The sequence below is a fragment of the Pteronotus mesoamericanus genome, unplaced genomic scaffold (assembly GCF_021234165.1).
Source record: "Pteronotus mesoamericanus isolate MK-2021 breed Mesoamerican mustached bat unplaced genomic scaffold, CSHL_Meso_final contig_68, whole genome shotgun sequence".
Taxonomy (NCBI): domain Eukaryota; kingdom Metazoa; phylum Chordata; class Mammalia; order Chiroptera; family Mormoopidae; genus Pteronotus; species Pteronotus mesoamericanus.
This window is the reverse complement of record NW_026555234.1, coordinates 23,684,850-23,711,378: the sequence shown is the minus strand read 5'-3', so window position 1 is coordinate 23,711,378 and position 26,529 is coordinate 23,684,850. Positions and strand designations below refer to the sequence as shown.

Genomic DNA, 26,529 nt, shown 5'->3' with positions numbered 1-26,529 from the left:
TGAAGTTGTCACGAGGGGACCTCAGCTATCTGGGCAGCCTTTTGTATAATAAAGGGGCTAGAGTGGTAAGAGGCCAGGGGGCGAGGGGAAGACGTGTGTGGGGGTGCGGTGAGGGGTGGCTGCTAGAGGTCAACCAGGAAATGTGCCACTCGCATCAAGGAACTGTGCAATGTGGGATCTGCCCGAGGCTTCTAAATAACCCACTGATGCATCCTGTGAAAGAACCAGCATTTGGACCCCTCCATCATGGGAGGCAGAGGCACAGGGCCTGTCTGCCTTAGCCAATGGTTAGCTTCAGGGGGAACTCCTCTCTGTCCGCTATCCTCTTCCCTTGCGGTAGCCAGGGGACACCCAGAATATAGAGAAGACTGAGGAGATGGGGGAAGAGTGAAGACACTGACCACACGCCCCTCACCCCCAACTTCCCAGCAAGAAAGGCCCGAGCCAGGGCCAGGCAGGCTTTTGAGTTCGATATGAGATAGGCATTAAATTGGACTGGCCCGGACATTTGAATGCCTGAAGTACAGGCGCAATTGCTAAACTGAGACCTGTCACTAAAATCTATGGGGTCTGCCCCAAATTCAGAATAGATCCTGACAGAGGGAGAGTCCACAAAACCTGGTTGTGAGGCAGCGGTTAAAGAGAAAAGGGAAACCCTTTCCTTACAGACTTAGCTCATTCAGTAGACCAGTCTCATAATTAATACTTGCATAGAAATAAACCTTAATGAAATTTTATTAGAGTAACCGTCTTCCTTGCGCGTCAGGAGAGCACTGACTTTCCTGCACAGACCTTCTCCCAAACGGTGAATTTTCCTCAGCCTCTGTTGGGCTGTTTCCTAAACTAAAAGACAAAAATGCTAAAACAAACAAACAAACAAACAAACAAACAAAGAGCATTCCCCCTGAATGTGCCACGTTGACTCCCACCTCTGCCACCTCTGCTCCTGGTACGTAGACTGAGATTAGTTTTCCCCAGGAGCATGTCCTTGATCTTTGTCAAGGTGGCAGCACAAACACACACAAATGCTACCTTGGGAAGAGCGAATACGAAAGAAGCTGCTTGGGAAGTTACAAGCGCGGAAATGGGAATAATTGGCAAGAATAGAACGCATGGGTGAGAGAGAACGGGAGGCAGTGGTTTGATGCCTGGGATGTGGGGCAGAGAGAGGATGAGTTTAAAGGAGAAAGTAAACCCAAAAAATAATACTGGGGGAGGAGGAAGTCAGTTTCCTTGGCTTGCCCTTGACCTTTGTGTCTCAGCTCAAAGGTCACTGCCCCTGAGGGGCCTCCCTGTGATTCCCAATCGAAAGGAGCATTCCCCGCAGTCACTCTCTGTCACATCGCTCCCCTTGGCACTTTTACAGCAGACATCACTCCCTGAAATTATCTTGTTTACTTGTTTTCTATTTTCCCTCTGCAAAAAGATATGCTTCCGGAGAATAAGAGGCTTCCGTACCTTGTCTGCTGCTTATCCCCGGTGCTGAGAGTAGTGAGTGACTCATTGCAGCTTCTTGGCAAAAACCTGTTGGATGCGTAAAGAGCCCCAAATGGCCACAAGCATGAAATGTCTTTAAATTCCTCGCTTTCACCTTAAAAACCTGTACAGATAGAGCATCCCCTCCATTCATGTCTGTGCAGTGCCTTCACATCCTCCAATCTACTGCCACAATTCAAAAGGTTTGCTTTAATATGTGTTCAGCGATTAACACTTTGATGAGAATAAGAATTAGGTTCCTTAATAAGGCGACAGGTTAGAAGGAATGGGACATGCCTAGATGATTAGGGAGGGCTGCTAGGATGAACCCTGCTGAAAGGCCTTTGGGCAACCCCAAGGGAGCATACGGGTCCTGGCCTGTGGCTGGGAAGGCCCTTCAATGGGGGGCGGGGGGCAGGGCACAGTGGGTGCAGAGTTGGAAGTAAAAGGACGTCATGAGCAAAGAAAGCATCAGTTAGGTAGCTTTGCTGGGTGTGTTTGTTTTTATGGCTTCTATAATAAATTACCACGCACTGCGTGGCTTAAAACACCAGAAATTAATTCTCTCCCAGTTCAGGAGGCCAGAAGCCTAATATAAAGGTGTCCACAGGATTGGTTCCTTCAGGAGGCTCTGAGGGAGGAGCGCCCCGTGACTCTCCCCGTTTCCGGGGGTTGCCAGCAGTCCTTGGCATTGCTTGGCTTGTAGCTGCATCACTCCTATCTCTGTCTGTGTCTTCATGTGGCATTCTCTTCTAAGTTTCTGTGTCTTTTTTTTCTCTTCTGTCTCTTATAAGGACATAGTCATTGGATATATAGCCCTCTTTTATCCAGTATGATTTTGTCTTGATCCGTACCATCATTATATTTGCAAAGACCCTATTTTCAAGTATGGTCACATTTTGCGGTTCTAAGTGGGTGTGATCTCTTTGGAGGGGTGGGGTGTTAGTCAACCCACTACCCTGGGGGTGGCATGGCTGTCTCTGATGACCTGGGGGTTCAGCTGCAGGTGGCTGCACAAACACACAACAATGCTGCCTTGGGAAGAGAGAATATGAAAGAAGCTGCTTGGGAAGTTACGAGGGCAGAAATGGGAATAATTGGCAAGGAGAATAGAATGCACGGGTGAGAGAGAACGGGAGGCAGCGGCTAGATGCCTGGAATGTGGGGCAGAGAGAGGGTGAGTTTAGAGAAGAAAGTAAACACAAAAAAATAATACTGGGGTATGAGGAAGTCAGTTTCTGTCTAGTTTTCTGGAGACTGACTTGACTAGAAAGGAATGAGAATAAATTACAGGCAGTAGAAGAGACTTGAAAGGATTTCTAAAGTCACAAGGACTTTTTGAGGGTTTTTAACTGTAGTTCATTTTTGAGGAATCTCCGCAGCATCAAGCCTAAATTTGAAGTTGTTTTTATCTTCCTCCAGTCATTCCATCAACTGGAACCTGAAAATCTCCCCTTCTAATCCCTTAATGATATCTCAAGTAGATTTTCTATCTCTCCAGTTCTTTTGAGGAATTAATAGTGCAATCCAGTTTAATATGTTTAATCTCCAATTCCACCTAAACTCCTTGCCTTTCCCCATATCAGAGGTTAGGCTTATAGCTCAGTGTTGATATATATATGGGTGGGGGTGGGTGTCATCAACCTGAGTTACACACCCCCTCCTCCTCCCTCCCCCACGTCTAGCTTTCTGATGTGGAGACAAGGAATGAGATGTAGGAAGGCTGACATTTTTTTCAATGATTGTATTGGTTAAGGTACAGGCTAAGCTGTTGAATAAGGAAAACCCAAACACAGGGGCTTCTATAAAATAGAAATTCCTCTTTCTTAAATAATAGTCAGAAGTTCTCTGATAGGTAGCTGTCTGAACTCTACAAAGTCATTCACAGATTCAGGTTGACTAGTTGACTCTGTTGCTCATAGCTTGCCTTCTCTTCTGGTCTCCATTCTCCTTTACATGGAGTGGCAAGAATGAGTGAAGTCTTTCTGTGCTTTCTCTGAGTATGTGGACCAAGGAAAGCTCTGGTGAAGCTATACCACCTTTTTCAGGTGCATGATACCACAGTCTCTAATTGCCTATTAGTAAGTGTTACTCCAACAGAAATCTCCTGGAGAGTAGATGTCAGTCCCTCTGTTTACTGACACTGCTGAACTCCAGGGGGCACATGTAATCTCTATGACTTCTCAGAGAGGGGCCACTTTCAGCAGGAGTCAAGGGTCCTGCACATTTCTACATCAGAGCAACTATCCATTTGGGGGAAGAGATGTCTAGTCTCCCTGTCCAGTGTCTGTGAGTAATTCTATTGGCATGCTCTCTTCACTTGGCTTGGGAAGAAGGGGATGTCACCTCATCCATGGGGAGAAGGGGTGCAGTCTTACATCACAAGCACTGGTATCCCAATGCTGCTGATGCTCTTGCTGCTGTCCACGGCATTCTCAGGTGGCTGGGAAATGTGGGGCGAGGTGGTGGTGGGGTGGCACTGTCTGCTTCTACTGCTTTGTAGAATGCCCTGAGAGAGGTGTTTGGCCCCAATTGCTGGCATCTGTATTAGAATATGGGCTATAGAACACTTCCTGGTTCTCAGTTTTAAACCCAACACATAGGAAAAGTCTAGTCAATATGCTATTACATAATCAGAGCCAACAGATGGGAAGGGAAACTGAAATTGTTGGTAAGCTATCAGATAACATGTCCAGTGAGCAACCTAAAAATCTATTCTAAATTTGAACTACATAAATATAGAAATATATGAAAATAGTAACAGAAGAAAAGGCAGAGAATAATTGTATGGCTGTATGCCCATTGGTTCACAAAATCTACTTCATGAAATATATCCTAAGGAAATAATTGTTCATACACATCCTAACGAACTACATGCACATGCTGCTTTTTGTATTGTTTATAATAGAAAAAATTGACAACAACCTAAATATCCAGTAAGAGAAGACTGGTTAAATACATTCTTATTAAAATACTTTAGGAATCAAGATGGCAGAGGAGTGAGTGGAAGTCACACTGACCTCATTCCAGGACTAACTTGGAATTATAATTAAGTTGTGGAAAAAGCACCTGAAACAAACAACTGAACAATAGCAAAAGAGGAGTCTTATAACCTTGGATGGATAGAAGAATCAGCATTAGCACAACCTAACTGGTAAAGAATGCAGTGGAGACTCAAGAAGGTGAGCAGGGTGCCCACGGGAGGCAGCACCAGAAGGAATATTGAATTGGCCAGTTGGATCCCCCTGAGAAGAGCGGGGTCTAAACCATAAGTGGGGATCTCCAGCCTACAGCACCAGAGCCCAAAAAGTACATAGAAAACAAACAGCTGCAAAAAGCGACAGGGTTGTTCTCTGCCAGAGATGGGCGGCTGGAGACTCAAAGAGTCATTTAAAGGGCCAACGCATAAATTTTTGTTTGCAGTCACTTACCCTGGGCTCTGGCAAAGGTGGAGGCATAGTGGGCTGGAGACACCTAAGGAGAGACTAGGAAAGGAGGCTTTGGGGAGAGAGCTGAGAGAGTAGTCGGGGGTATCCCAGTGCTGACTGATCCCCCCTGGTGGCAGCAACCATCTTGCTCAGGCAGACCATTCCCCCAAGGAGCAATAGCATGAGAGGACCCAAAAACCCCACCCCAGGAGGGTCTTGACCCTGCCCTGTGGTGTCTATAAGCCAGCCTGCTGAGTACAGAGTGGCAGCCACAGATAGTAGATCCCTGGCTAAAGGGGATGCAGAGTGGTCTAGAAACACTTGAGGAGAGACAGGAGATGCAGGCTTTGGAGAGAGAACAGACAGATTAGCTGGCGGGATCCTGGTGCTGACTCCTCTCCCATATGGCAGCAGTCATCTGGCTCAGCAGACCACTCCCCTGAGTGGCAGCAGCATGAGAGAACCCAATAACTCCACCCCCAGGAAGGACTCTGCCCCGCCCAGTGGTGTCTCTAAGCCTGACTACTGAGTGCAGAGTGACTAGATTAACAACTGAAGGAGACAGCCACAAACAGATTCCTGGAAGTCTTGAACAGATTGCCTAAGGTCAGAAAGGGTCAACATCTCACATCATTAGAGGCAGATCCAGAAAGAAAAAAAACCAAACAGTGGTCTCCTACCATAGAAGTTCACACCCCAAAGTCAGGAAATCAAGAAAGATCAATTTAAGAAGCAGAAGCGAAAAAGGAGAGTCTCACAAATAATGGGAAGACAAAGAAATACCCCACAGTCAAAGGGAAAGGAGAAATCCCCAGACAGAGAAATAAATGAAATAGAGACAAGTCAACTAGCAGATATTGAGTTCCAAACAACAGTTCTAAGGAAGCTCAATGAGCTCAGTAAGCTCAGAGAGAATGACAAAAAACTACAGGGAAACTACAAGAAACTTACTGAAAACTGTATCAGCATGAAAAAGGACATAGAAACTATTATTAAGAGGCAAGAGCAAATGAAGAATACAATTTCTGAATTGAAGAATACAGTAGAAGGAATCCAAAGCAGGCTAGATGATGCAGAGGATTGACTCAGCGAGCTGAAGGACAAGGTAGAAAAAAGCTCCCAGAAAGAGCAAGAAAATGAAAAAAGACTCAAAAAGAATGAAGAGGCATTTAGGGAAATGCAGGACAACCTGAAACGTAATAATATCTGTACAATAGGGATACCAGAAGGAGAAGAAGAGGAGCAAGGAATAGAGAACCTGTTTGAAAAAGTAATTTGAAAAGTAAATTCCCTAATTTGAGGAGACAAAATGTCAGGCAAGTCCAGGAAGCACAGAAGATCCCATTAAAGAGGGACCCAATGAGGCCCCCTCCAAGACACATCATCATTAAAATGGCAAATATTAAAGACAAACAGAGAATTCTAAAGGCAGCAAGGGAGAAACAGGGAGTAAAATACAAGGGAGCCCCGGTACAGCTAGCAGCTGACTTCTCAGCAGAAATACTGCAAGCCAGAAGGGAATGGTAAGAAATATTCCAAGTCATGAAAAGCAAAGGCCTGCAACCAAGACTGCTCTACCCAGCAAGGCTCTCAATTAAAATGGAAGGCAAAATAAGGAGCTTCTCAGACAAAAGAAGGCTAAAAGAATACACCTCCACCAAACCAGCAGTGCAAAATATGCCAAAGGGACTACTTTAAGAAGATGAAGAAAAAGAGTCTATGAATACCCAGTTCCTTTCACAGTCACCAATACTTGATATTACCAATATTTTTAATACTCATTAATCTGATTGTGACAATGATGTATTATTTTAATTGTTCCTTTATTATTTGTTGAAACTAAACCTGTTTTTGTATATTTCTTGCCTATTTGTATTATTTTTAAAAAGCTTCAAATGACTTTTTGATATTCTTTATCCATTTTTTGATTAAATGTTTGTAGAATTTTTTTCCCTAAAAAAATACATTAACCCTTTTATAGATGTGTTGCAAATACTTTCCTATTCTATTGCTTGTCCTTTAACGTTTTTTACATGAATATTATGGTATAGTCTTAAATGTTTAATATAGTCATATTGTCAATATTTTACTTAGTAGCTTCTGGATTTGAATATATTACTTCAGGATAAGAAAAATATTATTTTGTATTTTTGCCTAAAACTCCTTAGGTTTTACATATTGATTTTTAACTCACCTGAATATTTGTTGTATAATGTATGAAATAGGGCTCTATATTTGCTTTATTTCAAGTAATAGTGATCCATGCACCTTATATATTGAATAAGCCTTATTTTCCCCATTGATTTGAAATATCAATTTAATCATATATTACACTGTTAGAAAGATATATGTTTGTTTCTAGACTGCTCATTTTATTTCGTTGATCTACTTGTGCAGCTGTCATGATTGCTGAAACTTTACAATGGATTTAAATTTTTTAACATTTTATAATGGATCTTGACGTTAATTAAATAAATAAATAAACTCAATCTGCATTAAAAAAAAGAAGAAGAAAGAAAGAAGGAACTCCTACGTTTTGCGACAACATGGATGAAAGTGGAGAATATTATGCTAAGTGAAATAAGCCAGTTAGTGAAAGACAAATACCGTATGATCTCACCTATAAGTGAAATCTATTCAACAAAATAAACTAATGAACAAAATAAACCACAGGCATGGAAACATGGAGCAGACTGAAAGTGACCAGAGAAGATGGGGAAGGAGGACAATGGTGGAAATAAGGAGAAGGAATTAAACAAAGAACATGTCTGAATGACCCATGGACATGGACAACAGAGTGGGAATTGATTGTGGGAGGGGGGGGCGGGGTGGGATGGGTGGAGGAGGGCAAAGGGGGAAAAACTGAGACAACTGTAGTAGAATAAACATAATTGAAAAATAAAAATAAAGTTAATAAATAAAATACTTTAAAAAAACATTAGAAATAAAATGGACTACTATTCAGCCAGTAATAAAAGCTGTAGATGGATATTTACTGACATGAAAAGATATTTACTATGTGTTATGGATTAAGAAAAGCAGATTACAAACCAGTACACATGATTTAAGGCTGTGTGTCGGGGTGGAGAATAAATTGGTACAAGCTCTCTGGACAGTTTGAGGAGAGGCATCAAGAGCCTAGTCTGCATGGAAAAGTCTGCATGGCGGCAACAAACGAGATATTAAATTATCTCTGTAGGGTAAGGTTATCATGGATTTGATCTTTTCTTGATTAATATTTTATCATTTTTCTTCAGTAAACACTTATTACTTGGATAATTAAAAATTAAAATAATTAAACAAAATTATGTTTAGGAAGAACACATGCACATATGTTTATTTGACCGTGTTATGGAGAAGAACTTTGTAAACCTAAAAGCAATGTAACAGTGGTCTGCTAGAGCTGGTTTGTACAGATTTGTGAGCCTGTTGTTAAATATTTAAGAATTTTGCAAGCAGGTCAGTTGGTAGCTGGAAATGTGCTACAGTGGAAATATATACGTTGCCCATATCAGCAAGTGCTACAAATCAGGCTTTTTTGTAACCTACCAAACTAAATGGCAGTGATAGCAAAGAAAAAGTCAACCTACTTGTTTATATCAAAATGTATGCATTTATTGGTTCAAAAGATCATGAAATAAAAAAGTAAATGATGGGGGGAAGATGTTTGCAAAAAGTTTGACAGAGGGTTGATGTCAGTAACATAAAAGAGAACACGTAATTAAATAGTAAAAACATAGCCCTGAAAGAGACATAGCCAGATTTTGTGAACAGGTAATTCACTAAAGGATACAAATTGCCCATAAACATGGAAAACCATCCCAGACATTTATAATTAAAGAATATTAAAATGAAACGATATGAGATATCACCATCTATGAAACTGACAAACCTGGAAAACGTTCCTTTGTGGAGAATGTATAAAATGTGTTCTCTGGCACACACTTGGGACAAACGCCCCAGAGAGCTCTTTCTCGGGCCGAGTGCATCAAGTGCACCCCCCGCTGCGGTTGGGTAGAGCTGGGGCCTGCAGGGGAGCGGACAGGGCGGCAGCCCAGCGGTGGGGTGTTTCCTTTTAGGCTGATGAAATGTTTCCGAATGGACTGTGGCGATGGTTGCACAACTCTGTGAATATGCCTAAAGCCATCGAATTGTACACTTTATTTTTATTTATTTTTCTAAATCACAGCACTTTTTTAAAAAAAATACAGATTCTATTGAATTCTGAATTCGAGCACAAATTCAGGAATAAAGTATACATTGCATTAATACTCAAATATAAAAAGACTGAACAGTTATGTTGTAACATGAATATGCTGTGAGAGAAGCAAAAATTAGAGAGCAGGTGTCCAATCCCAGTTAGGTCCCTTTGCTAATATTACTGGTCGCACAGAATCAGTACAAGCACTTTCATCCAAGTTGTGCACAGAAAGGTCAACTTTCTCTGCATGTAATTGCAGGATATTTACACTGTCCCAGCTCCAAAAAGAAATGCCTGGGTGTGGATGGGGGGGGGGGGGGGGGGGGTAGGGGACAAAAACTGCTACTTAGAGACGCAGAGTGGTGCCTTGAGTCTAACACGTGGGACTTCTTGTTTGAGTTAGCTCTTTTGGCTGCTATTAACCGAACTTGGGCTCATACTTGCATGGCTGTGATAACTCCACCTAGGCCTGCGCTGTCCACTATGGTAGCTACTAGCTCTGTGTGAGCACTGAGCCCAGGAGATATGAGAAGCCCAACTGAGATCCACTTGCTGGTGTTCAAATTATTTAATAATGGCCCTAAAGAGCAAGAGTAGTGATTCTGATAATTCAGACATGTCAAAGAAAAGTCATAAAGTGCTTCCTTTAAGTGAAACAGTTTGTATATGTAGGAAAAAACATAGTATATATAGGATTTAATATTATCCATTGGGGGCCTTGGAATGTATCTTCTGTGGATAAGGGGGAGACTACTGCAGTCTCTAGGCCTGGTTTACAAAGTCAAATGCCTTTGACTTTGGGAGCCAGGAACTGAATTCTTAGTCAAAGACCACCCTCCTCCCCAGTTAGGCATTTGGTACACAGCCAGTGACCAGACCCTCCAGGGTTTGAGGGAAGGAACGGTGGGAGTGGAGCGGGGAGGAGGTCCATTCTTTCAGTTTCAGAAATATATTTATAGACACATTTTCCCTCTTTAAAAAAATGTGAGGGGGTGGGAGAAAGGTCGATAGGTAGATAGATAATATTGCAAGTCCCAAAGAATCCCCAAATCCCCAGGTTCTTCGTTTAGGAAAGTGGGCCTTGCTCACGGTGGTAGAAAAGCAGCTTCCAGCAAAGCATTGTGTCCAGTTTGTGACTGGACGCCATGCAACGCTAGGATGAGGACAAGTTCAGAGGAACTCAGCCAGCATTTCGTACCTTTATTTGTCCATTTTTTGTTTCGTTATTTTGCTATTTTAAAAGACAAGAGTGGAGCTATCAGATTGGATTCCTTGGGGGTGCTGGCAACAACCCAAAGCAAGTGTTTTAGACTTTACCCGAAAATAGGGATTGGTAGATAGCATGCTCTTAACGGGAAAATTTTTTTAAAAATCCCCTTTTGAAGAATGTTTGAACATAACAATGGAAAACAATTTGAACACCAGATTTTCTCTGAAAACAAATCTGTTTAAAAAAGACATGATTTATACACATTTTATATTAGCACATGAATGGTCTTTCCTCTTTATGAATGAGTTTAAGCAAAATTTTGACATCAACCCCTCCCTCTTTCCACTCTGTCACTTACTAGTGGACTGATCAAAAGGTAAAAAGAAAATCAAAACACCTGAAATATACCCAAGACCAGCATTCCCACCCCTACCCGCATGGCTACAGAGATAAACATTTTGGATTCAGCCAATAATGATCTGTGGATTATTAATACCACCTCCTTCAGTTCAATAGTAAGCGGATGGTAGTGAAATACAGAGCCACAAAGATATAATTCTATTTTAATACTGGCCTATCAAATTAACCCACAGTCCATATTCTACATATGAATAGGAGAAAATAGGTTTACACTTACTGTGCAATGTAATTTCAGCGGGATTCAATAGATGGCACAAAAGAGCTCTGCTCCTAAGGTTAAATCTGGTTACCAGTGAAATAAATACTTGAGGAAGTATTTGACTTTGCTACAGACCGCCAATGAGACAGCCAGTGAGACAGACGAGCAAACTGTTTTGGTAAGTGGTATCTTCTTAAAATTATTATTCTATAAAGGAACATAATGCTATAGCCAGTATTTGGACACAAAAATCTCAGTCTCTATGATTAATACCTGGGTGTTTCTCTAAGTGGGTTATTTCTGAGGTATACTTACTGCAGTTTGAACTAACGTTTGCTTATCAGTTCTTTCTCCTCAGTCAGAGAGAGAGAGAGAGAGAGAGGAGAGAGAGAGTTTGTTTTTTCCTTGAATGACACCTCATGTCGAGCATAATTTGCTAGCAAGGGATATATATTTGATTCAGGAGATGAGTATTTGTGTCACACACATTTTCTCATGATTTCCTTACGGAGCTGCTAGCTGCTGACCTCAGGTTGTATGCTCTTCGTACTGCCCGCTTCCATCTCTTTGTGATGGGAATGCTGAGAAAAACTCCTGCAGGCAGTGCTGCCTTGTGACTCCTCTGCTTTCGTGGGCAGGTTTATTTCAGTTTCTTTTCTGGGCTGTTGCCACAAGCTATTCTTTTGTTTTCTCAGACCACTGAAACTAGTCTGTGGAGCTCCTGGTTGGGTGGAATGGTAGGTTTTGAAAATGTTTCCCAGGTGTCTCCCAATTTGATCAAAAGAATTGAAAGTGAGTGTGTCTTTACAAAAAAAAAAAAAAAAAAGTCACAAAACCACACAGGTAACAAAGCAGAAAAGCTCTTGAACTCATTCTGATCTTTTCAACCTATGGTTAATAGCTGGTTGGCCTGATGCAGAAAAGGCTCACTTAGTATTTGCAGACTGAAGTCAGTGGGCTGGAGAGATTGTGTGATTATCTGTTAAGACAAGTCAAAGTTCGGATTTGATGCCCCCAACTGTCTCTGAACAAAGGTAATTCAAATGAATTGATGCATCATATCATATACTGGGAGGCTAAACTTACTGTATCACAGAAATTGACATAGACACATCTAGAGATACTTTTATTCTTTCAAATTAAATCATCCTTTTTCTAATCAACTTGGCAAATAATCATTCTGTTTGGTAGTAAAATACTTTTAAGTTCTAATATATATGAGATTCAGTGCTGGTTATTAGGACTCTAATGAAAAAATATTGATTTTCACTGATTTAACAAGTTTGGTGTATATATAAAATTTAAAGATCTTATAAGTACCTAAAACTCAGTTTCTCGTAAGTACAATACTTTGACTCCTTAATTACAGAAATAAAGATGATACTTCTGAGTACTTCAAATTTATTACTATAAATGAAAGGGCAAACTAGAGGTTGGGCAAATAGAAGACAGCTGAATCAATTAATTTTGCTGAATAAAGCAAGCTGACGCCATGTTTTCATGAAACACTCAGGGGCAGAATTTTATGAATTTAAATATTCGCCATGGTTGCTGTTGTTAAGGAAATGAAGGAAACTTTGGTCTTGCTCGTGGCAGGGTCGCTGTGCACTAAGCCCTCCTGCCCATTGCTCAGGCATGGGGTCTTGTCTCTCTGGTCACTGCCTGTGTTCCATGCCTGACTCTACTGATTGCTGCTTCTTGAACCCTGGAGTTGACCAGAAGGCAGAAACACCCTCAGATTTGAATTCAGTCTTTCAATAAGTAAGGAACCTCATTTGAGCGTTAAGCCCAAACTACTTTTACTTTGACTTACTTTTACCAGATAGTTTTGTTTTGAGATATTAGGCACTGGCCCCAGTGATATTTGAATATTATTTTGGTGATCACTTTACTTCTCTTTGCGTCAGTAGCTCTTTCAGGAAGTCTAGGAGGAAGAAATGGGAAATTTCTGGGACTTTCAGTCAAATACGATCAATGCCGTAAATATGCCACATTCACTTTTAACATGCACTTTAATGTGTGTGTCCTCTTTCTTGCTCAGGGTCTTCATGAGCGGTGGTGGAGGGGGTGCTGCTGGGCCCTCTCCTACATTAAGAGAAATCAGGATAGCCAGGGATCATGGGGCACCTCTACAAAAGGGGGAGTCCAAGCAATGCTTCAAAAACCAGATACCTTTGCGTGTCTAACTCGGAGAACTTCTGCAACACACAGTTGTTTCTGGGACCTGAATTAGAGCCAGCCTTTGGCATCCGTGGGGGATGGTTCCAGGGCTCCCTTCTATACCCAAGTCCTCAGATGCTCAAGTCTTTTATGCATTGTAAAATGACATCGTATTTGCGTGTAACTGAAGCACATCCTCCCATATACATTAAGTCATTTCTAGATTACTGTTAAACCTACTACAGTGTAAATGCTATGTAAATAGTTATATTGTTGAGGGAGTAATGAGATGGGGAAAAGCCTGTACATGTTCAGCAGAGATGCAACAATCTTAGGCTTAACAACACAGCACACATCAGAAATAATAGCACATTTTTTAAAGAATGTTTTTGATCTGAGATTGGTTAAATGTGTGGATGCAGAACCTGGGACTAGAGAGGGCTGACTGTATTCAGGTCCTCCTGTGCTCACTGAGCGAGATGAGGGGACATGTAAAGAGGAACTTGATTTTGCTGATACTGTTGGTTTGCTTGCCTAATGCAGTCTAGGGGATTTTGAATAATATCCTTGCAAGATCTCTGTAGCCATGTAGCACCAGCTCCGAGTATCTCTGGGAGGGAGGGATGTATCACTCTCTAGGGTTCACCTCAACACAACTCCTTCCGGTCTCAGGTGCCTTTGAAATGGTGGTAACAAAATAGCATCTGAGATATACCTGTAGTTTGCTATAATGTGTATGTTTTTGCCCAAATTTTTGAGGAAAAAATAAGGATGTGCATTATTCGTGGGTAGTACTAATTCTGTATCTATATAAATGTTTTAAATTCCTTTATTTATACATATGCATTAAAAGTGTAACTCTAGAAAGCAATAATGATATCTATATACAAAATAATACCCCGGAATATGATGATCGGTTTTATATATAAATAAAAAATTGAATTAAAAAATTAAAATGAAAGATTTTTTTCCCCCCCTGAAAGTTTGGATCAAAAACATGAGTGTGCATTATACAAAGCACAATGCAGTAGTGGGCTGATAACCTAGAGCAATAAGCATGACCTAGAACAAAACACATTCTCTTCATAGAGAATAAACACATATCGGATAAATGAGTTTAAAAAGTTCTCTGAATAAGAGAGACGAGGAAACCTCTCCCATCCTCCAAACCTCTCACAGCTCACCGCCCCCTCCTCACTCTCAGAACACCCCCCCCAGGCCCGGCAATGACTTGCACCCTGCACAGCCCTGGGCCTCGCTCGCCCCATGCACGGCGCTGACCTCCTCACTGTGCCTCAGACAAGTCAGCCTCACTTCCACCTCGGGACCCTTCTGCTTGCCTTTTCCTTCACCAGAAATGCTCCCCTCCACTCCCCGCCCTGAGAGCTCTGTTCCGGTTTCTACCTCAATGCCATTTTTTCAGAAAGGCTCTCTCTGACTAACCCATCTAAAAAGACCACCATCAACCACTGTTACATACCTACTATTATTCCTGATTACTCTGCTTTACTTTTCTATATAGCACTTATCACTACATGATATTACATTTAGTCATTTACTTGTTTGTTTTCTGTCTCCCCCACTAGATGATAAGCTCCTTGATAATTAGAATTTTACCCTGTTCACTGCTTTATCTCCAGTTCCTAAAAGATGGCCAATAGGGTGTCAGTAAATACTGATTGAATAAGTGCATTTTCTGAAGGCCCATTTATTATGATCTAATTGCCTTTTGGATAAACCAAAGTTAGGCACTAAACCATGTGTAGATAAAAAAGGTAATGTAATAAGGGTCTGAATTCAACCACATGGGAAGAAAACACTTAAGAAAGCCACAGGAAAGTGTACATTAAATTTAGAAAGTACACCAGCTATGAACACCTAGCTTGAGTTCTAAATGATCTCGGGAGGGTTGGGGTGGGAAGTCTTTGTGAATATGTAAAACCATCTGTATAGAGTCCTGTGACTGCTGCAACAAATTACCATATACTTGGTAGCTTCAAACAACACAAATTTATTTTCTCACGGTTCTGGAGCCCAGGAGTCCAAAATCAAGGCGTCAGCAGGGCTGTACTCTGCCTAGAGCCTCTTCCAGCTTCCAGCGGCTGTCGTCCTTCCTCACTTTGTGGCTGTATCCCTCCAACTCCTGCCTCTGTCTTCACATGGCTTTCCCACTCTTTGTCTCTGTTGTCTGCTGTCATTTTGTCAAATACCCCTCAGCCTTTCTCTTTTAAGAACACTTGTCATTGGGCTTAAGGACCATGTGGATAATCAATAATGATCATTTCAAGATACTTAATTATCTCTACAAAGACCATGTTTTCCAAATAATGTAACATGCACTGAGTCTGCAGATTATGATGTGGTTAGGGGGTGGACATATCTACTGGGGGGGAGGGCATCGTTCAAGTCACTGTACCAAAGAGGTAGTATAATTATGTATCACTATGTGTATTTCCCTGGTTTTAGATTATGTGACTCCAAGGAATGACACCTTCACTTTATGAGTCTCTAGTAAAAAATGATTCATGTCACTTATGCCTAATTTAATGCAATCATTTAATGTGGACATTTCTTTTTTCTAGGATCTGTATATCAACATGCTCTGAAGAATAGCAACTATAATGTCTAGCCTTACAAAATGACTAAAACTAATTCTACCACCTTCCATTTTGCCATCATCTTCATGTTAATACTTGAGATCAAAATCCAATTATCTGATGGAAGTGAATTTTTAGTTGACAGATCAAAGAGAGGTCTCATCCATGTCCCCAAAGACCTATCCGTGAAAACAACAATCTTAGATCTATCACAAAACAATATATCTGAGCTTCGAACATCTAACATCCTATCACTATCAAAGCTGAAGATTTTGATAATTTCTCATAATCAAATCCAGTATCTTGACCTCAGTGTTTTTAAATTTAATGAGGAATTGGAATACTTGGATGTGTCCAACAACAAGTTGAAGAAGATTTCTTGCTACCCTACTGTGAATCTCAAGCACTTAGACCTCTCATTTAATGCATTTGATGCCCTGCCTATATGCAAAGAGTTTGGCAACATGTCTCAACTAGAATTTCTGGGTTTGAGTGCCACACAATTACAAAAATCTAATATGCTGCCAATTGCTCATTTGCATATCAATAAGGTTTTACTGATCTTAGGGAATATTTATGGGGAGAAAGAAGACCCTGAGAGCCTTCGAGACCTTAACACAGAGAATCTGCACATTGTTTTCCCCACAAGAAAGGAATTCCACTTTATTTTGGATGTGTCAGCCAGCACAGCAGTAAGCCTGGAACTGTCTAATATCAAATGTGTGCTAGATGAGAGTGAATGTTCTTATTTCCTAAATGTTCTGTCAAAACTTCAAAAGAATTCACGTTTATCAAATCTTACTTTAAACAACATTGAAACAACTTGGTATTCTTTCATTAGGATGCTCCAGTTGGTTTGGCACACAAGCATAAAATATTTCTCAATTTCACATGTGAAACTACAAGGTCACCTTGGTGTCATCGATTTTGATTATTCAGACACTTCACTGAAGGCCTTGTCTGTTCACCAAGTTGTCAGTGATGTCTTCAATTTTCCACAAAGTCACCTCTATAGAATCTTTTCAAATATGAACATCCAGAATTTCACAGTGTCTGGTACACACATGTTCCACATGGTTTGTCCATCCCAAATGAGCCCATTTCTGCATTTGGATTTTTCTGATAATCTCTTAACAGATACAGTTTTTAACAATTGTGGAACCTTGGCTCGGTTAGAGACACTTAGTTTACAGATGAATAAATTAAAACAACTTATAAATATAGGTCATATGACCAAGGAGATGAAGTCTCTGCAACAATTAGATATTAGTCAGAATTCTCTAAGTTATGATGAAAATGAAGGATATTGTTCTTGGACTACTAGTTTATTAATTTTAAATTTGTCTTCAAATATACTTACTGACTCTGTTTTCAGTTGTTTACCTCCTAGGGTTAGGGTTCTTGACCTTCATAATAACAGAATAACCAGGATCCCTGAAGATGTCACCAGTCTGGAAGCTTTGCAGGAACTCAACGTTGCTTTCAATTCCTTACTCCACCTGCCTGGGTGTGGTACCTTTAGCAGCCTCTCTGTACTGATCATTGACTATAATTCAATTTCCAATCCATCAGCTCATTTCTTCCAGAGCTGCCAGAAGATCAGGTCCATAAAGGCAGGGAACAATCCATTCCAATGTACGTGTGGGCTAAGAGAATTTATCCAAAGCATAGGCCAAGTATCAAGTGAAGTGGTAGAGGGTTGGCCTGACTCTTACAAATGTGACTATCCAGGAAGCTATAAGGGGACCCTACTAAAGGATTTTCGCGTATCTCCATTGTCCTGCAACCCAGCTCTGCTGATTGTCACTATAGGGGTCACTGGCCTTGTGTTGGCTGCTACTCTGACTGTCCTCTGTATCTATTTTGATCTTCCCTGGTATCTCAGGATGATGTGTCAGTGGATCCAGACCCGGCACAGGGCTAGGAACATACCTTTAGACAAACTCCAAAGAGCTTTCCAGTTCCACGCTTTTATTTCATACAGTGAACATGATTCTGCCTGGGTGAAGAGTGAATTACTACCAAACCTAGAAAAAGAAGATATACAGATTTGTCTCCACGAGAGAAACTTTGTTCCTGGCAAGAGCATTGTGGAAAATATCATAAACTGTATCGAGAAAAGCTACAAGTCCATCTTCGTTTTGTCTCCCAACTTTGTTCAGAGCGAGTGGTGCCATTATGAGCTCTACTTTGCCCACCACAATCTCTTTCATGAAGGGTCTAATAACTTAATCCTGATCTTGCTGGAACCCATTCCAAAATATTCTATTCCTAGCAACTATCACAAACTCAAAACTCTCATGGCGCAGAGGACTTACTTGGAATGGCCCAAGGAGAAGAGCAAACATGGACTTTTTTGGGCTAACCTAAGAGCATCAATTTGTATTAAGCTGATGGAGCAAACAAAAGAATAGATCACACGTGCATTTAAAAATATTCTCTTTTCACTGTGGCTGCTTTTGGAAGTTTCAACAATGACTTTATTTCATATCAACACAAATCTAAACATGACTTTGAATTTATGAAATAGATAAAAATGTGTATTTTTCAGGCTCCAGTTCACCATTTATGGTAATAAAAGTGAATGAAATGATACAACTTTGATATAAACAGTTAATTTCTAGCATATGAGAGGTTCACTTATTTCTTTGCTAGGACTGAATTCATTGAATTCATTATGTAATCAAGAGAAGCACCTGTACAAACTACCTTAGTGATAGATGTTCCCGTGTCCTGGGGTTAATGTTAGAAGACGCCATGCCTTTTATACCTGTAGCTGGGTTTGTATAGCAGATTTCTATAGCTGTTGGTGCATTTTTCATTTCCACTCAGCATTTGGCTCTATGTGCTGACGGCTGCTCATTGTTAATGCTGGGGACACTTTGCCTGAAGGGATTTCCTTCTGCACTTGGCCCACAAAATGGGCAATCCAGAGGTGCTGGAGATTGTCCTTGGAAGCAGTCCTTCACCAATGCCACACATAAAATTGGCAGATAAATACCCCAACTTTTTTGCCCATTTGGAGGGGATAAATCTGGGGGTGTACTTGACACTTTCCCCGAGTTCCCCCGTATGATAGAATTCTGATTCTCCGTGGTAGAAAACAACTTGATAAAGCATTCTTTACTGGGTTCATTTTTATTATCTCATATAATCATTCCTCCAAGAGTGTTTCCTTGGATCAGCTCTGAAGTAAATGACTTGTGGGTGAATACTTGTCTCAGGCGCTGCATCTGGGGGACCCAAACCAAAAGTATGTGACATCTCAGGCCACATGGAAATTCAGAGTCTGGTTTTCTGTGGCTGGAGATCTTGCTGAGACTCCAGTTGTCTGAACTGGCATGCGTGAGAGCCTTTGCTCTTCTGATCAGGGGAGGAATGTAGTCAATGTGTGCCACTTCTATACACAGCATCCCTGTTTGGGGGGAACTCTTAAACTAGGGTATGGACAGATGAAAGCAATGCAAGAAATGAGCAATCTCTATCAGATATTTTTTTCCAGGTTTATTTTATCAGATATTTTTCATCCTCATCAAATATTCTGTCTACGCTTAGTCTCTGGCAGCCAGCTGTGGGCAGGTGCAGCCTGGCGGCACCTTGCCTTAGCTGCCCCATCTGTGTCTCACTTTGTGCCCTCTGGCTTCACTAACACCACTGCACAGGAAGTCGGCAGAAGCTTGTTCAACCTTTCTGGTAGAGGCACAAACCTGGAAGTGCCATAGATACCCCTGAGGAGACACTTGACCATTTAGATATTCCTCTCTTTTATTTTGGGGGTAAAAAAAGAAATGAGGCATAGTTCTGTGATGAATTTTAGTTAAAATTATCGTGGTGATCATTTCACAATATATACAATATAGCATGATGTTGTATATGTGAAACTAATATGTTATATGTCAATTACATCTCGATTGTGTTAAAAAGCCCACAACAACAACAACAAAGGAAAAAATGAGGCATAATCTACACCATTCCTCAAAGAGTCCCCAGCAAGACTGAACATTACTTACCCATAGGAGTAACCAGATCAACAACTCACTCTAAGATTGGCTTTCTCTTCTTCCTTGTTTCATTCTTCTTACTTCCCTTACTCTAAAGCCCTGAGATTTACATCTTCAAACAAATGATCTCCACATAAAAGTCTTGTCTCAGTCTCCACTTCTGGTAAGAGAAACTCAAATAACACACACATATATATACTAGTTGCTTCTTGCCCTAAGAAACATGGAGTCAATCAGAGGATATGACAAGTATCCAGATAACTAAAATAAAAAAATCAATGAAGCAAAAAGATACAACTGAAGTTCAGTAGACCACTTAGATTGAGTGAAGAAAATCTTAGAAACAATGGTTTTTCTACTCAGCCTTGAAGGAAGACTTTAACTTGGGATTTTTCAATGTGTGATGAAGAATAGAAAGGCCATTGAGATTGTAAATAGAGAGATGAAGAGAAAAAAGACAGGAATGTCCAGGCCTATTCTGGGCTAGTGTCCCAATTTTACTGAACTGTCAAGTTTATTAAAAATGATAGTGAGATATGAGTATGGGAAGTTAGATTAAGCCCTGGAAGGTGTGGCTCCCTGGATTGAGTGCCAGCCTGCAAACCGACAGGTCGCTGGTTTGATTCTGGGTCAGGGCACAGGCCTGGGTTGTGGGCCAGGTCCCTGGTTGGGGGTGTATGAGACCCAGTCGATGTATCTTGTGCTCATTCCTGTTTCTTTCCCTGACTTTCTCCCTCCCTTTCCCTCTCTCTAAAAGTAAATAAATACAATCTTTTTTCTTTAAAAAAAAAAAAGAAAGTTGGATTAAGAGGATATTGTCAAGGGTCTTGAATTTCAAGCTATGAAGTTAAAACTTGGAGATATAGGAAAGTCATCATTGAAACTTCAACAAGGAATAATAGTGGAAAGAAAATTAAAATCATGAAGTATATGCTAAAAATATATGAAAGCTCTTGCTCTGTAATGGAAGTTGCAAGCAGAACTGGATTTTCCCTGTTTTCTCTAGGATGATTGCACTTCCTGTATTGAACTTCAAGATTTCAAAACCAAGTTTCAGTTGCCCAGGACCACTTGTGTGTTAGTTTGCTAGGGCTGATACACCGAAATACCTCAACCGAAGTGGCCAAGACTACAGAAATTTATTGGCTTACAGTTCTGGAGGCTAGAAGTCCAATAACAAGGTGTTGGCAGGGTTGGTTCCTTCTGAAACAGGAGGAAATACCTGTTCCTCATTGGCTTATAGAGGGCTGTTTTTCCCTATATCTCTTCACATCATCTTCCTTCTATGCCTGTCTCCAAATTTCCCTTCTTTATAAGATCAGCAATCACTGGATTAGAACCCACCCTAATGACTTAATCTTAACTAATAACATCCACAATGATTCTATTTCCAAAAGGTCACATCTTAGGTATTGGGTTTAAGATTTCAACAAATAAATTTTAAGTTCAACTCTTTACATCTTGCAAGTCTAAAAAATATCCTTAAAGGGAGGCACAAAGTCAATTAAAGTTTACGTAACAAACTCAAGATTTTGAGAAGTTAGATTAATCCTATATAAAAATATTTTATCTCAGAAGTGGTTTTAAGAAATCTGGCAGGCAGCTGAAATTGTTTTGGTAGTCTCCTTCCAGAGAGTTCTAAGTTGGCAGATAAAGAATTCAGGTCAAGGTATGGACAAATATATAGTAATTAAAATAAAGTTTCCACAGGTAAATTAGAGGAAATATTGCAAAATGAGTAAATATGCAATCTCTGATTCTGAATGTCTGGGTTTCAATTCTAGCCTCATCACTTATTTGGGAATGACCTTGGACACTTAAACTTTCTAAACCTAGGTTTCATTATTTGTAAAATGTATCCTTACAGTAGCTAGCCAAGACCTTTAGACTTCCAGATATAAACTAAAGACTAGTGACAACATATCCCCCAAACTGCAGAGTTCACATGACAAGCTTTCCAAGTGGCTCTGTTGAAACCTCTCTTCCTAAGATTGAGGTGAGGAGCACATGCAGTCCCACCCAGTCTCGTACTATTGTTAGGAGAATTAAATGAGTTAATATATGTAGTGTGCATAGAACAGCACCTGACACAAAGTGAAAACCAATGTTAAAAGAAGAAAGAAAACAAATTTTAGCTATTAATACGATGATGAGGATGACATTATTACTGTTACTATTATTATTATCATCTTCATTATCTCATGTCACCAAATGTGGAACTGGAGCTAAGTTGCTAATCATGTTCAGTCTAGATTGTTCTGGACTGTCTAAGATTAAATAAAATCAGAAAAGAGATAAAATTTTACTACATAAAACTGGAAACAGCTCTATGTTAAAACAAACAGGCAAACGGGCAAGCAAACAAATATTTGCCATTGTGAAATGGCAAGTGGGGAAATAATAAATTGGGAAGTGAACTGGTAGCCAATGTCACAGATAAAATTCTTTTTTCATATAAAGAACTAATTGACTAAAATAGAAAAGCACTAAGACCCTGACGGATACATTGTCAATGAGGACAGACAGCTCAAAACAGGAAACCAACACATGAAAAATTTCAACCTAACGAATGTTGTTCCTTTTTTTTTAATATAGTTAATTGCAAGTATATGTAATTTTATTTTTAATAGTGGTTGTTTTCAACAACTGGCTCACAAAATTCTTGAAAATTAAAAACTGGGTCTCAGGAGCTGCCATAAGCTGGTTGTAGCAGACTCCTGGATATACTGGGAGATATCAAAATAAGCATGATTCATGTGTGTAACTTTTTCATATTGAGTCAAAACAATGGCATGTGGTTTGGAGGCCAACAAGGAAACCCAGGGAGATTCCTCATGCTGGTGTGTCTTCAAGGATTAAGTTTCTCTGTAACTCAATCTAAGATAAACACCAAGCAACTCATTAAAAAAGTCTTGTTAATAAAGTTATTTGGTAACTGCATGAGAAATCCAGACTTTCTCCCTTTCTTTTTCTTTTTCCTTTGCTACTCTCTGTTTAGCCTATATTTTTTTTCTTCCTTTTGTCTTCATTCTTTTCCTCTCCCTTGCCTTTCATCCTAATTTTCTCCATCTTCTTGTTCCCCATCCTTCTCCTGTTTTTGCTTTCTTTTTGATCTGCTATCCTTTCTGTGTTTCAAAATGTTCCCTTTTCTCCCTTCCTCTGTTATCTTTCTTTATTATTTGCTCATCCCTCCTCTTCTCTCCTAACAATCCACTTCTAATAATACACATTTTTTTCTTCCTTGTCCCTAAAGCCATTGGGATAGTTTTTGAGGACACAGACCCCACTAGATGTCCCTACCACAGGGTCATTCACAAAGTCAGCAGGGTCGTGACGAAGGGAGCAGGAGCCGCAATCAGGAGAGGGAAGGAAATGAGAAATACTAATATTTGGCATCACTGGGGAAAATTCTGTGGGTGAATTAGAGTTCCAGTTTGTTGGTTATTGTAGGGCGGTCATTTATTAACTTAAGCCTCGAGCTCTATCTGTCCAACACGATAGCCACTAGCCTCATGTGGCCATTGAGTGCTTGAGATGTGGCAAGTCTGAACTGTGCGGTAACACATACAAGATTTCTAAGACATTATATGAAAGTCTAGAATATAAAATACCTTAGTAGCTTTTTATATTGAATACATGTAATATTTTATGTAGTTTATACAGATTAAATAAATAAAATAAAACAAAACAGTATTAAAATCACTTTCATCTATTTCTTTTTTATTATTTTAATATGATTACTAGATAATTCAAAATTACTTGGCTTGCATTATTTCTATATCCTATTAGACAGAGCTGCTCCAGCCCCTGATGATGATGTATTTACCAAATCTCTGCAGTCTGTCATGAGGTTCCCACTACATATTTAGGATGATTTAATTTATTTGTTCAAAATAAAATTTTCTCCCTCCCTTATACTCATCAAGTGTAGTAAAACTATTTGAATTTCTTAACCATGTGAGAATTTTGTCACCTTTTATTTATTTTTCAAAAATACAACTCAGAGGAAATAACCTGGGGCACTATTTTCTCTTACTGATATTTTTCATGGAACTAGAGGATATTTTACTCAGCACATGCTTGATACTAAACCGTGAGCTGGCTTGCAGTGGTCTGGGGAGAAGGCAGCCCCAGGCCCTCTCTTCCCCCCGGCAGGCAGCCTTGAGCTGTGTGATTTTCCTACCTGCCTGGATCAGGGACCTGCAACGTTACCCAAAGGCAAGACATAGCGTAGGCCAGAAGACTACCCGGTAGTCGGTGTGTCCTGTGTCCAACAGAGACTCTCCAGTTTAGATAGTGAGAAAAAGACCCAATCTGACTTCTTATTTTGAGAAAATGCCCTCAGGATGAGCCTCTGCTCTGCCCATAAGCCATGACACTGAGAAAAGGCTGTAGAAGAAAAGGCAGCAGTAAAGAGGAGCCAAGGGTAGAAAAGAGAAGCAAATTGAGAAAGAGGAAGAGTTAAAGGGAATTTGAGTCATAACCAGAATAGAGAAGAGCCGTTGCCCGCTTTGGAGGGTACAACAAGATGGCCAGGTGGCAGCCACTGTCCCAGGCTGCCACAGGGCTCTGTGAGGACTGGCAGTGCACTGCTGTGTTGCCTTCCTAGGATACCTTTATAATAAGTTTTCGTCCACTTGCAGGAACCCAGGGCTCTTTGTTCATTGCAGTTTATATATGAAGGAGAAATGTGGCAGCCCGAATTCTGAGATGAAGAGAAAGTGTAAGGGGAAAATGTCTGTATGTTTGTGTGTGTGTGTGTGTATCTGTGTGTGTGTGTGTGTGTGTGTGTGTGTGTGAGAGAGAGAGAGAGAGAGAGAGAGAGAGAGAGAATCATGGCAGCAGGTATCTCTAAAGTTCAGAGTAAGATGAAAGAAAGAAAACAAAGACGTGAAGGGAAAGGGGAAAGATTTTTGATGGGAATAAAAACATCACATCTCAAAGGCGACCAACACATGTGGTTCTGAGCTTCCTCTTCTTATTGCTAATTGAAAATAAGGATTTAAAATTTTTAGAAATTACACATGAAGGTGGAGGGAATAGTGCATAAGCTCTGGCACACCTATTGTGTGCTTTGGAGCCAGATAGACTTGTTTTTTAATCGGAACTCTCTCTTCCTGCGTGATGACATTAGCAAGTTTCTTGTTCTCTCTGAACAAGTTTCATTATCTGACAACTAGGAATTATATATAACTTCTTTGTAGTCTGTTGTGAGCATTAGCCAGTATCTTGTTACATGATGCTTCTTGCACTTAAGAAGTAAGTGCCAGCTAAGGTGGTAATGATGGTGATGACACAGAATGCTACTTTCTAAATGAGGCTCAACTCGTTTTTGGTAAATAAAGTTAAAAAGAGGTAAAGAGAATGTTTCCATTCACTGACACTGTAGTGTTTAAACATGTTGGGCTCTGGAAAAAAGATTATGTTTTTGGACACACACAAAAAACCCCCAAGTGATTATTTTTCCTTTAGAGGGTAATAGTGAATGTGAGTGTGCCGATCATAGCGGTTTTAGAATTTCTGAGATAAAAGAGATTTTAGAGCTTAGGTCATCAATCAAGCAAGGATTACCCTCTTCAACATTCCTGACGACTGTCTATCCAGCTCTTCTTTTCACGTGTATACAGACAGGTTTGTGTATGTTTACTTAGGCAGCAGACTATTTTTGTTATTGTTATGGTATGATATTTTTCCCTAAAATAGATGTAGAAATACATTTATTACATTTTTACTTAAAAATATTATTGGAAAAAAATTCTTGTTTTAACACGGTACCCTTCCCCAATTTCACATTTACATAAACCAATTTTATCATTCACTTAAAAATTGACCATTCCTCCTATGGACAAATCCACTTGGTAATTTTAATCTTTACTAGTAATTTCCAGCAATGTCACCTCAATCTTAAGTATAAATAAAACCTCACAAAGTGTTGCTTTGAAAAAATTGATCTGCACTGTGCAATCTACATAAATTATACCATGCTTGCCTTACCACTTTATTTCAAGACAAGACTTCTAGTTAACCCTTTCCCATCCTCTTCCAGCTAGATTTCAAAAATTATGGAGCCACCGTTCCTATTCTTTCTCAGCACCCCTTGCTCATCTCACCAAGTTTGATGGGTAGGGTCACTGATCTGAAGCTTAAAGTGAGGCACCATCAAAGGGCTCTAGGATGGTTTGGGAAACAGGGTGGCAGGTCCCCCCACCAAAAAAAAAATTTTAATGTAGAATTGCTATGACCCAGAAACTCCACTTCTGCGTATGTACCATATATACCCAAAAGAACAGAAAGCAGAGTCTTGAACAGATTATTCATATGCCCACGTTGATAGCAGCATCATTCACAATAGCCAAAAGATAAAAACAGTCCAAGTGTCCAGCGTCCATTGATGGGTGAATGGATAAACAACATGAAGTATATACATACAATGGAATACTATTCAACTTTATGAAAGAAGAAAATTCTGATTTCACTCATGCTACAACATGGAAGAACCTTAAAAACATCATGTTCAATGAAATAAGCCAGTTACAAAAGGACAAATAGCAGATGGTTCTACTTATATGAGGTAATGAGAGACGTCAAGTTTATAGAGACAGAAAGTAGAATGTTGTTTTCCAGGTGCTGAGAGGCGGGGAAATGGGGAGTTACTGTTTAATGGGGACAGCGCTTTAGCTGGGGATGATGAAAAAGACCTTGAGGTGCACGGTGGTGGTGGTTGCCCAACAACGTGAGTGGACTTGGTGGCACTACACTTAAAATGCTTACACTGCTAAGTTTTATGTCACTGTATTTTATTGCAATTTTTTAAAAAGTACTCTCAGTTTATAACCA

At 40.2% G+C, this 26,529-nt stretch overlaps 1 protein-coding gene across 1 annotated transcript; it reads left to right on the top strand.

The window, feature by feature from the left end:
* The first annotated feature begins 11,031 nt into the window (after positions 1 to 11,031).
* TLR1 (toll like receptor 1) lies at positions 11,032 to 18,105 on the top strand. Its single transcript, XM_054582251.1, has 2 exons — positions 11,032 to 11,112; positions 15,677 to 18,105. Exon 2 carries the CDS (start codon positions 15,733 to 15,735, stop codon positions 18,103 to 18,105), a length of 2,373 nt encoding a protein of 790 aa, XP_054438226.1. The 5' UTR covers positions 11,032 to 11,112; positions 15,677 to 15,732.
* Positions 18,106 to 26,529: the final 8,424 nt, after the last annotated feature.